A 13,103-nucleotide genomic window follows, 5' to 3' on the forward strand; every position below is an offset into this window, starting at 1 on the left:
GTTTCCAGCAACAATGAAAACAAGCTGGACCTGTTAATTTCAACGGGCTCTTTGGGGAGGCTCTTGGAGACCCTCCTGCTCCCAACTTCAAAATCAGCGGAAATCAGCCGGACAGAGTTAAATGGAGCAAGCGCTGGGGTACAGGATGATATTCTGGAGTCCTCTGTGATGACAAACCTCACTGTGGCTGGTTCAACATCCCTTTGTCACTTGGAACACTCTGTTACTGGCCAGGGTGAGACACCTGCCACCACCCTCTGAAAAGCACGACCAAAAATCACACACTCACAACAAAAAAGAGAGGGAGAAACCCCAGATAAGTCCAGTCCAGAAGTGGATTAATCTAACATTTGACATCATAAAATGTTTTATTATGTTAAATGATATTCTTCTTGGGTCTTTCGCTGTGTGATTGAGTTACACACGGCTCTGTTCAGGCATGAGGGATTTAATGTTTCAGATGTTTAAGAAAAACCATCTCAGATTCCATTCCGCTCTCTGTTAATGCCAGACTGCGGGAGTGATTCCCATACAGAGTAATATCTTATTTCTATGCTGGCACATGAAGGGAAGAAACATGGTCAAATTCACACCAAAAATAATCTGGAGTTATTACAAAATCCAAGTACACAAACAAACTTAACAATAACCAGGTGCTGTAACTACTTAAATCTTTTCACATTTTATGCAGCGAACTGCATGCTGTACACACCATCTGTATCACCAAATTACAGGTACTGAATAGTAAACACTTGAAAAATGTCTGCTCTGTATTTACATATAAACATATAAATGTATTTGATCATATATTGTTCCATCAATAGGAAGTGGAAAATGTTTGGCTGGCCTGCATGATTAATAAAAAATCTTCCCCCAAGAAAAGTAGTTGAGCCCTGTTGAATGTACTGCATAGTGACAACTCTTAAACTCTAAACGTGTGCTTTTACTTTGCAAAATAATTTATTACAAACAATTCTCATTGCTTTTGGAGAGAACGTTTGGCATCGGTACAGACCTATTGCCTACTACTGTGGTTCACTTTTATTCAAAAGCCCATGATTACAGTTGAAGTGTGCGGAGTGTAGGGAGGTGGTTACTGGTCTCAGAACAGGCTGCTGCTGATGTAAAAGTCACAGTGCTGTGAGCAGCCTTTGCTCTCAGGCTGGGAGAAGGACTGGCACGGGCAGAATGAAGCACTTTCACCCCATGCCTCCTCCACACAGTGCAGAACGCTGCTCATTCTACATGTCTTTGGCAGGGTACGGTAGAGTGGGCACCGATTTTCTCCCATAGTGATTGAGAGCAGGTCAGGGCAGTTATTGAAAGATGCAGGGCTGGCTGGCATGTTGGCGAGATAACACACAGCATCTGGGAATGCACATTCTCTTTGCTGTCTGTGTGGGGAGGGACATCGCATAATGGCAAAAGGGGCAGCGGGTCCTTGCACTTGGATTCACTCTGAGCCATACACAGGCTAGCTGAAGAAGTCACGGCAACCGCTCCAGTAACACAGCTGCTTGCGAGCTGAGCTCCACTTTCCACTTCTCCATTTTATCCATTCGATCACATTGCAATGCCTTATCATCACATGCAGTTACACAGTGCAACACTCCCCAGTCTTTGCTATCTCATGGCTTGCAAATTGCAGGACTGATTAGATGAGTTACTTTGTAATGAGTGATGGCTCTTAAGATAAGGCCTGCAATACGAAATTCCACACACAGTCATCAATCTGGCCTCCTTCGGAAAGGATGGGAGCACAGGCTGAGTGAAAGGGACTTGTGAATTCAGTAAGTAGCCATAAAACGCAGAGAATAAACCCAACCCAATCCTCTTATCTGTTCTGCAGCAGCAAAAGGCATAGCAGGCCCTGGGACGGTCTCTCATTGGCACTCATCTCACAGTAATTTGTGGATGTGAGAAGAGCTCACTTCACATTTAATCAAGTGAAAAAAAGGCTTATAAAATGCTATCTGAGGAAGCGATGCTTTAATTAGGTTTTTTGTAGCTGCTAATTAACCTACTGCTCTGTTAATTTCCAGGTTAGTAGCTCCCATTATTTCTCCCACTCCTTCATCGCATGTTAACAACCCGTCCGAAGACAGCTGACAGTTAGCCCACGATTACAATTCATAAGATCAAAGCTGAAGGTGTGAAAATTGCAAAAAAAGGTGTTATGTATTATGCTCAATGACATGTATTTCACCTTGCCAAACCACTGTCACTTTCATAAGCTCCTCTTTTACATTTTGCCTGGAGAATTTTGTTCAGCAGAAATGTGGAAATAATGAATCCATTTCCTGGCTTTTCAGTGAGAGTCATTTCTTCTTTACTTTTTTCTAATCATCATTACACAAGTGTCATGACATCACAACGTGCCAAGGAGAGATGGGCCAATAATTGGGACTTGAAACAGTGGCTCAATCACGCAGTGTAACGGTGTGGAATTTCTGTGCACAGATAGATAGACGTCTAATGATTCTAGGATGGGTATTCAAATGCATCACTGACACTGGGCAACACAAAGAAAGTGAATCAAAGCAGCGCAGTACGTGACCACCTTGCTCAGTCTTAAATTAGATCTACTTGCATCTGCCAGCCAATTTCAAGAGTCCCTTGAATTGGTTCAGGCTGCCAGGAAACGGACCGGAATTGAGACTCAGACAAAAATGGAGATAGTGAGTGATTAAAAAATAAAACAAAACAAATGCAGCTGACAAGGACTCACTCTAATTAGGCACACTTCTGCCCGTCTGAGTCCGTCTGCTTATTGACAATCATGAGGGGAGTCATGCACGTCCAGCCTTATCAGTGTACTCCATTGTTAAGGAGAGCCTCAACCGTCTAAAGAAATGCAAGCTGAGACAGGAAGTGCCAAGCACCTGTAGTGAGAGAGGATACACTGATGTGAATTAGAGCACAGGGAAAAAGACTCCAACATCTTAAAAAAATGACACTTTATGTCTGCAGTTCAAGACTACAGAGCTTTCCACACTTCCACTGTTTCCCGTGGTGAACATGCCAAACATGGACACGGGCTCTGATCGGAAAGTCAGGCTCAAGTATGGGTGCCATTTGATAGTCAAATGAGAATTTAATGGCACAATCACCAACCAACCTTCAATGGAAAAGTCGAAAGCAGCAGACGTCCAGAGTCCTTTCGTTTCTCACAGTCCTCTAATAGCCGCTTAGAATGCTTGGACCAGCTCCACATCTGCAGAGCCGCGGCAGCCAAAGAAAACGGACAGAGAGGAGAGGGAGTAAGGGGGCATTTCTGAATGATAAATGAGAGCTAGAGGAAGCTAGGAACATAAAAGAGTTTCAGGGAAAATTAATCGAAATGCCTGAGCGATGCCTCTCTAATGTGGCATGACAACACGTTGCATCATCACTTCACTACGTGCAACCAGATGGAATCAACGATTATCCCAGCAGACCTCTTCTTCTCCTTCATCATAAATTCAGTGAAAATAAAGAGGCTGCACTTTGTTTTCCCCCTCACGCCGGGCCAAGGCAGGCCAAACCGGGCTAAACTCCCTGCTTTTACCCCAGCATCATCAAGATCATTACCTTTCCCAAAACCTACTCCTGAGACTGTGATGCACACTGCTGGTCTGATGAAAAAGAGATTCGAGGTAAACACCATTCACTATGAGGAGAGACATGAGACTGGAACCTGCAGTAATCACACTCGGTACATGTTGCCAGACTACTCTTATCAGTGCAAAGGCATGCAGTAGCCAGCATCCGACAATGGCTGTGACCTCCACCCCAAAGCCCTGGCTAACAAACGTGACTCATACAGATAAAAAAAAAATTGATTCCAAAGGGACTCACAAATACAACAGGGCTTTTAAAAATAACAGTAACAGCAATGGCAACACCAAAATGGCATAGCCAACTGCTCATTGTTGGGCCTGTTAGGAGTAATCACAAACAGTCTATTGTGGCCTTGTCGAACGGCAGTGGTAAGAACAGTCCTACTCTGAAGCCTACCAATGTGTCTGAACCTGAATTATCAAGGGTCCTTGATCAACTTGTGGGGATTCCTTCACAGCATTAAAAAATCAACAGGAGCCTGTTCATGTTGTACACTTTATGAAAATAAGATACACAGAATTTTCCTAAAGAAAAAGAAGCCCTAATCTTCATGTCAATTATTATATCCTAAATTGCTTTGGCTTGAAATTAAAAAAGAACATTTCCAAAGATGACATAATTTAAATGCAATAGAAACATCTGCTACCTGCATAGCTTGTTTAATATACAGTACTATCTTAATATCATTATATAGTACAGACTCACCCTTCAGAGTCTATCTGAATTGATCGATCAAGCAATCAATTGATCAATGTGAATGTTACAGTATCTTTCTGCTAGTGTATTGCTGCAAAGAGCTGTGCAGAGTATGTTTTCCAGAGGGAATCAAGAAGAGAGCACCAAGAGACAACTGAGGGGAAAACTCACTCTATGATTCCATGATCCCAGGAAAAGTGAAACATTCTTTAGAACAGATATACAAACAAAGGCTTGTAAATGAAGATACCAGTTCAACAGACCGATACAGAGATGGACATTGGTGTGATACAGCAGGCTTTGGGCAGGGTCTTCCCATCCAGTAGTGGCTGGGGCAGGGATGACGGAAAAAAACATATGTCTGCAATTCAAATGTACTGCAAGCAGTGGAAAAACACGTATGCAGCTGTCTTCGCCCATGTGGAGGTTCTGCAGGGTGCATATCAATATTGTGGTTATTAATGGCTGGAGCTTTCAGCCCCTCTCACACCACTATCCACAGATTTGTATGAGACTGGAGTTTCTGGGAGCAGCTCAGACAAGCAGCCCTGTCAGTCTAGTTAAAAAAAAAAAAAAAAAGCCAACACAGAGCTCCTGTTTGTTATTGCACAGGGCCATTTCTATTTTGTCCGTCAGTTACAAAAACAATGTTTTTGTCATAATAAGCAAGGGCTGGGGAGGGGAGCAATAAACAGACTCCCTATTTAAAGGGGAGACTGGGGTTGGGGTTGGGGTTGGGTCGTGTAACAAGCGTGCTCGGGCATCCCAAGGTTGTTCTTGGCTGTCAATCCTCAGAGAGAATGTTTTTCTGTAACATCCAACTGCGAATGTTGGTTGTGTCTTACGCCTTGTTAGTTTGTAAGGAAGCTCAGTGTAGGGTCTGTGCTGGAAGGCTTGGGAGACAGGGAGATAGCTGAAGGTTTTTTTTTTTTTCCCCTCTCTCCATCAGCTAGTGCAGTGAGCAGGCAAGCAAATGGGCACAATGTGTGCTTCATGTTACTGTGAGTGAAGCTTGGCTCCAGGCCTTACTAACACGGAGAAGGCCACACTTTGAATCATCGCAGGAACCAAGGCGGCTCACAAGCCATGTGCAGGCTCACCGGGATTTCATTGGGGAAAATATCCAATAACCCCCACCGTGAAATTCACATTCGACTCTCCAACACAAGAGCACCTCCATCCCCCTGCAGCGATGCCTCCAACCAGGGCTACATCTCTGACTACCATGAGAGAGACAGGGAGAAGAAACAACATACCTTTAAAATGGAGTGGCTGTGTGCCAGCACTGGCAGGCCAACATAGTCTGGTTTTCATTTCACCTGAGAGTTTAATTTTCTTGCAAAAAAATTGCGATTGTTTAAAAAAAAGTTTTTTTTTTGCAGGGTCTAATATTAAAATACATAAAAATATTGCGTGACTCCAGATGCGGACCACAACAGCCATTCGATAAACTGCTCTTCACTACTTACCAATTGTTAAAAAAGTCATCTATACCCTATTGGTCCTGATATGCGCAACCACTCAGATTCTTCTGTGAAATCACCAGGGTATTTGGGCCTTTAGACTGGGAGGAAGAAAAGGGCAAAGTACAAAAATAAACACATTACATTACTGCATTACAATTTATTATGCAGCAAAGACATTTGTGGGAGCTATAGAAGTGTGAGGGTACTAAACCTTTACCACAGTACCTCCCTCGACAGAGGGAGTGATTAGACAGTGACAACCCACTGGGTAATACAAGGGGACAGTGGCTGTAGTGTGATGTCATAGTCCAGAGTCCAGTTTGGTTCTGTTTTATATTTAAGTCAGAGCTTTATACACCCTGATCCCTCACCAGGCACAAGAAAGGCACTACTGTACTTTTTTGTGTCTGAGAGGTGTCTCATTTTTATTTTGTTTGTTTTTTTTTCCTCAGACCTTGGCCATACTGGAATATACCCCTTCCATTCTTTCAAACAAATGTAAACTCAATTTGAAGGCTGTTTATGTGCAGATTATCAGACGGAATTGCAACTGACAGGTAAATCCTAAATGTCTCGTCTTCTCTAATCTGCACAAAAACAGGCCAAAGGTGCACCAAAAACATGGGTCACAGAAGAGGGTCAGGTTGCTGATGGAAATGGTGCTGGAGGACCAATAGGGAGCCATCTTCCCTCTGGACCAAGTAAAATCCTTTATACATCTAGCTTCCTAATCACATACCCCCCACTTGTATAGTGGCTAAGCAATCCCTAGTGTTCCCTTCCCATTCCTAAGGTTTTCACTGTTAAAGTGAACCAAGTATTCCATCACCTTTCTTGGTTAAATGAAGGTTAAATAAAAGAATGTGCATGCTTGTGTACAGATGTTTTGCACAGCACACCAGGGTTGTAATATGGCCATTATGATATCAATTACAGGGGGGGGAAGCAAATCCTAGCAAGGTTCCATGATATTCTCTTAACCTCCTGGCACACACAGACCATGGATGGACCATCATGCCGTTATTCTGGCTAAGCCTTCCATTGGACACGATCAACATTTTTTGCTGCCACATCATACAACGTGCAGTCAGGACGGTCAGAGCCAGAGATCCATGAGGGGTGTTTAAAAAAAAAAAAAAAGAGAGGGTGCGAAAGGCAGAAAACACAAGCACCAGACACACATTTCTTAATAACAAAACAAATATATTAATACATCTCAGGGGCAAAGAACTCTGCCTTCCATTTCTTAAAACTAACACATTCTGCACTACCTTTTCTCCAGTGAACAAAACAGAGGTGTACACTTGATTTTACACTAAAAGGTGTATGTACTGAACTGAATGTACCAAAGCAAGCACCGGGATGCTATCACTCCTCATCATTTCATCTGACACAGACAGTGCCTCCAGTTCCCAGCATGCACATCAAGATTCTTGTGTTGTGTATGTTACACTCAGTGGGGTTCTTAATGGAGCCATAAGAAAATTTCAGATTTTCTTGTTTTATCTTGCTTTACAATGGCAAACATGAGGGACAATACATACATTTATACATCTGTTGAAACAAACAGAAACAAGGCTAGTGGAAAGAAACAGCCAAGCAGCTTAATAAAAACACTTATTAACTTGGTGTGTCCTGGAGTTGTGACTTTATTTCCACAGAGCAGAATCAGTCACCAGTGGGCTGCACCGTAAGGCTCCCTACATATTACTGAGCCATGAGGTGGGGACACACTGTACATTACCCTGATTTTAAAACTGTGTGGTGTGCCAGCCCTGGACACCTTGTTTCTGCAGTAGCACCGTCACAATGTGGGTTAGGTTAACTTGCAGTTCACTCGCCAGCACTTCTCAAGAACTGTGATACTGCATGGGCACTTACAAGGACCACTCTTCATACAGAGGCTTAGAGAGCATACATCCTGAGTCTCAGTGAGGTCTAGCTTTTCTTAAACAGATGTCACACCTGCAAATATCCATGTGGGTACTGAGCTGCACACATACTTCATGAAACCAGCATGTGCTAAAACCAGAAGAGGTGAAGGGTCAATTCCTCAATATATCTCCCTCTACTGGTAAAGCACAACTAAAACCTGATGAAAGGCACTTTACAAATGCAATTTATTATTATATTACTTTTAGAGCCATTGAAAACACTCCTGAGCCTTCACTTCACTGCACAGAGTTTAACATATTCACACAAAGTTAAAGATCCTATAGCTTTACAATTAAGTGCAGACTGAGATCTGCACGTCCCGCTCAGGGTCATTCATGTAAAGCCTTTTTTATTTTTATTTTATTATAGTCATATATTTCAGTAATAGTTTAATCTAATTCAGCTGTCAATGCTATTTTCTCTTTTTCTTAAGAGAAGGTTTTAAACAAGTGAAAGGCCCATGAACATTTTCAGACTGGGTGGAAATTTCCCATCTGACACCGTGCAATTACGCTAAGTCTAATGGCACTACCATAATAGATTAGTGTTCCAATATACAGGACCGAATGGCTGCTACTAGAGGAGTTCTCAGATAATAAGCATGTCAGTTCTATTTCATTGACTTACACAGATAATTAATCTGGGAAAAAAACGGAGGGAAAAAAAAAACATCTTAAAAAATACAGTAAGAACAATGAACAGCACAAGGCAAAAAAGTACAAATTCAGCATTAATAGAATACATTGGAAAGATCACTTCCTGGGAAAGGAAAGACAATACATTTGCTGTATTCCGATGCATAATTAAAAACGGACAGTTTCTCAGCTTCCGCACTGAGTTCCATGTTGAAGGCTGGCGGTGCAGCTCAGCTCGTGTTCTCCCCTTTGCTCAGCTCTTGCGAGAGCATTTTTCAGAGATGAAAGCGGGGGCGGTGTCTTTGTCTCGGGAACTGGGGGCCCTTCGCTTACCTCCAGCCGCGTTCACCGTGCTTCTGAAAGAAAGATTTCACAGACATATGACACAGCCTTAAGCCCTCTCTGGCAGGGAGACCAGCCTGGGGGGCAGGGAATTAAGACGATCCAAAATGGGTTTTTTGGTAATAAGACCAAAGTAAGATTAGATGAAAGTTCAAAAAAAAAAAAAAAAGAAAAAACTCCCGTGACTCCCCGCTCATTACATTAAGGTTGTAGGGGTGCTTTCCCTGGTACCCCGATATAAGAAGGGTCTCGCCGCCCCCCTCTGCCCTTTGCAGAAACAAAGTTATACCCCCATTAACAATCACTACCTACAAAAGGACTCTTGAATTAAGTGCTAGCTGATCTCATTATTGTCATTATGCCAGTTGAAAATGAACAGCAGTAGCTCTCCCTGTAGCAAAGTCATCACATGAATAAGAAAATGATCCAGCTTTCAGAAAGGTAGGTTGTTCTTGATATTGGTCTTAAAGATCCAGATCAGCGCCTTGTTCATCATTCACTGTAAGCCCTGCAAATGCTGCATGGATGCTTCTCGATCTCAGTTCCCACAGCCATCTCTGGCCTAAGGCATATGTATTGCAGTCAGAACCCCCTTGCACTTCTCATGATAGAGGTCACAACACTCTATAGGCTAGCTCTTACGAGATCCCCACTGTGTGCCTTCAAAGCATGTGGAGATGCTAAGATATGACAGACAAACAACCGCAATTACTGTCAGCCCATGGGAGCTTGACCTCTGATGTAGCGGCTATATCCTGGGGGTTTAACATAGAGTTGGGTTTCCATTCCCACTGAGGTGCCCCAATGGTCATTATTGTTACTTTACTGAGGTACTAAAATAGCAGCCAACTCTCCTTGTGCAGTTGTCAGATTTCATCTCCTCAGTTTCCCCAGTCTCCACCTTTCTGCGTTCAAGGATTGAAAAGGCTTGAGAAGAATCACATGGTTTGCAGAAGATGAGTTCTCAAATTGAACTGACGCTGAGTTCAGCTTGTTTTGGGTTGGTAATGTGGGCTGTCTCACTGCCTAATGTTTCACCTCATGTGGAATAACTGAGAGTGACACTATGTGGCTCTGAGACAGGGGAGAGGGGAGGGAGTTTTTCAGAGGGGAAAAGTTCTGTTTCACACAGTTAATTTCGCTGCGTTTAAGGCAGGGGCAGGGATCTCAAAATGGAACTTTCCTCTCTTAATTTCCTCTAGAACCAAATATGTCCTCTGACTCAGTGTTTCCCAGCCAGGGTCCAAAAGGCACGTTGTGTGGTGGCTTTCATTCCAGCTACTGATCTATTAATTGAATATTGATCTCCATTTCTCCATCTCCACATTTAGTGTAACTTTCTGTACGTTCTTTGTGAATGAAACATGCTGTTGGAGGTGCCTTTCCAATTATGTTATGTAAAGGTGGTTTATTCAGTATATTTTCACTACTGTCCCTAATCTAGGGCAGCTATCTCAACTATTCTTAACTACTTGTTCAATGAATTGTTCTAGCTCCTCTTGAACAACTACTTACTCTCAGCCAATATAGCTGAATACAAGCCTGCATAACCACTTTGCATGGGAATAATACGGGAATAAAAGGAATTAAAATAACTTATGAAAATACAATCACATGTATAATTCTACTAGTTTAGGCACAGCTAAAGCAACCGATATTTGTAACAAAGCACAACAGTTGTTAAGATGTCAAATCAAGACCAGTGTTCAATTAACAGCTCAATCAAGCTTAATTGAGACCTCTGGTGGAATAAAAATCAGTGAACACATTTTGTCCCTGGGGTCAGATCTGGGAAAGGCTGCAAAAAATGCGTACATGAATATCACCAATGATGCGTAGTAAGCAGCATGGGGTCAAGAGAGGACGCGTGGCTTTCATGCAATGTGCTTTCACCAACCCCAAAAGCTAAGGCTGCTCTCTGAAAAATTAACAATGCTTTCACAGCATGCGACACTTCTGAGCCAATCGGAGGTGAGTGCACATTGTGTGTGAAGACAGCAGCTTTCCCAAAATTATAATGCAAAGTAAAGGCATATTTAACAACTATGCATAAATACTTTGGAAGAAAATGTGGTTACCAATTAAAGGCAAATCAGTCAATGAACAGTCTGCAAATAACGCAATCTGGAATGCATCGCTAAAACAGCTGGCCTCCCACAATTGTGAAACCTGACTCTACAGTGAGTGATATTTCACAAATTGTCTAGGGAAAGGTTCAGCCAGATAACAATGTCTAAAGAGTGAATATAAGTGAGAATGGAAGATTACCTTTGCAGAAACAAACAAACTATACAGATTTTAATGACTTGTCTGTCATGGTCCTTCATCCAGAATCTACGCTATCTGTGTTCTCTGTGGTGGACACACCCTGGGTTACGTGCTCCAATCACAGGTGTGAAGATTGCTACAGCTATTGCATTAGTACACCTGTCAAAACGATCTGTACAGATGTCACACACCATGCTATAAAATACACCACCATGCACCGGTTTCATGCTTCAGCAATTCAGATAAACAAATAAAAATGAGACAGCTAAATGTACAGGACAAATGAATAAACAATCTGTTATGTATGATTCCCATAGCCTATGCTTACAACCTTAATCTATGATGGAAACAACTTTTGATCATATCCATACATGGTGCTGGACTGCTTCAAGTAATTGCATAATAGTGACTGTACAACAGTTGTGGCATTACTACATATGCTGTACATATACAGATGCACATACAGTTTATACTAAAATTCCTAGCGCCAAAGACAAACTACCAGAACAACTACATTTAATGATCATTGTATTCTGCAAATGCAAATGAGAAATTTTAATTAGCCACGGCCCATTCATCTTTCAGCAAGCTCTGGACGTTAATTAGCTGTTTGAAAGCTGTCCGGATGATTAAATTATTTAAACGCAAACACCTACATCTCTCCTTCACATCCCTGGCCTGGGGATGTTTACCTTTTCTGTGAACACAAAGTTAACAGTACCCAATGGGATTTCTCACTTTTATTGTTCCTTTTTTTTTTTTTTTTTGACCACTGATGTTCACTGGGAACGCTGCCGGCACAGGACCCGGAGAAGTCTAGCTGTCCAGCTTCGCTCCTTCTGTTTACAAAAGCTGTCGTGTCGAAAGGTTTACAGGCCTGCGTGTGAAAATCCCTTAACTCCACAGATTAAAACAGGCCGGAGAAAGGGAAGTGGGAATTGGAGGAGTGAAGCGCGAGCCTCAACAAGCCAGCAAAATAAGTTCCCAGAAAGCCTTATATCCACATCCGACCCCCCGGCCCCATCTCACCAGGCTGCTCACAGATATGAGAGCCGCTCACAGCTGCTGCAAATTCACATGGGCATGTGTTTGGCTCGGTGGCGCAAGAGACACACGAGTTACGTGACGTCTGTAGATCAACGCGCCGCTGTATTCCCTCCGATGATGGTTTACACACGGGTCATTAGCAAGGGATGGAGCGGGCAGCTGCATCAATGCGTCCAGGTGTTTTCGTTACGTCCGGGTGAACCCAATGTGTGTATTTGTCTACGGATGTTTTGGCTGAGGACGGATTACTCAGGATTCTCTTTGCGGCACTCAAAAACAGTGACATCAGGCTGACTTTAAAATAATACACTGTCTGTCAACCTCGGCTGTCACATGTCATGCCAGAACACACTCAAAATGTAATTAAGTTTTATGCTTTAATTAGTCAACTGGAGGAGGGAAGGAGAGATTTAGGACTGGACAGTTCAACTGCCATTATTGGAACTCAGGCCAGGACACTGGGGCTAACACCCCTAACTCTTATCAAGAGTTGCCATAGGATTACTGATGATCACAATAATGCTTCCTGAAAGACCAACACTGCAAAACTGGTTTCTACTTGTTTCATGGGGATGAAAGGCACCCACTAGCCCACCGACACCACTTCCAGCAAATGGTTTTCCCAGATCTAAAAGCCACATAATAATCACTCTCTGCCCCACTTCTCTTGTTTGGCAACAGAAGGCTGCGGGGTGGTTCAAGAACTGAATTGCTACTGACTGGATTAATTCATCGTTCACCACTGGAGATTTTATTTTTTTTTACATTTTGTCAATTCAGTACAGAACCCTGGAGGAGCTCAAATCAAAGCCATCGGTTTTTCCCTTGAATGGAAAAATTAATCTGTTGCACGCCATATTTTTGTAAAAATAACAGGAAACAGGACAGAGTGAGAAGGGGGTGGAACGTTTGACAGAGGAGCGTTTCTGCAGCAGTTTGGGGCTTGGCTGCCAAGTGATAAAAGTCATAGCTGCACCCATTCAACACAAATCATGACAGATAATGGAGGCTTGCCTTCGATGCTGCAACACTGCATGGTTGTCCAAGGGAGAGAAGTAGGGCTAAAAGCTAGGACCAAGGAGAGGAGAGATGGGATTATTCTGTCCTGATGGGA

At 42.8% G+C, this 13,103-nt stretch overlaps 1 protein-coding gene across 1 annotated transcript in view; it reads right to left on the minus strand.

Moving 5' to 3' along the window:
* Positions 1–8,556: 8,556 nt before the first annotated feature.
* Positions 8,557–13,103, minus strand: part of rad18 (RAD18 E3 ubiquitin protein ligase) — a 47,164-nt gene continuing 42,617 nt past the window's right edge. Inside the window, 1 exon segment of the mRNA XM_036532120.1 lies at positions 8,557–8,688. Within this exon segment, the coding sequence (XP_036388013.1) occupies positions 8,586–8,688 (103 nt within the window). The 3' untranslated portion in view covers positions 8,557–8,585.

The sequence above is a fragment of the Megalops cyprinoides genome, chromosome 6, assembly GCF_013368585.1.
Source record: "Megalops cyprinoides isolate fMegCyp1 chromosome 6, fMegCyp1.pri, whole genome shotgun sequence".
Taxonomy (NCBI): Eukaryota; Metazoa; Chordata; class Actinopteri; order Elopiformes; family Megalopidae; genus Megalops; species Megalops cyprinoides.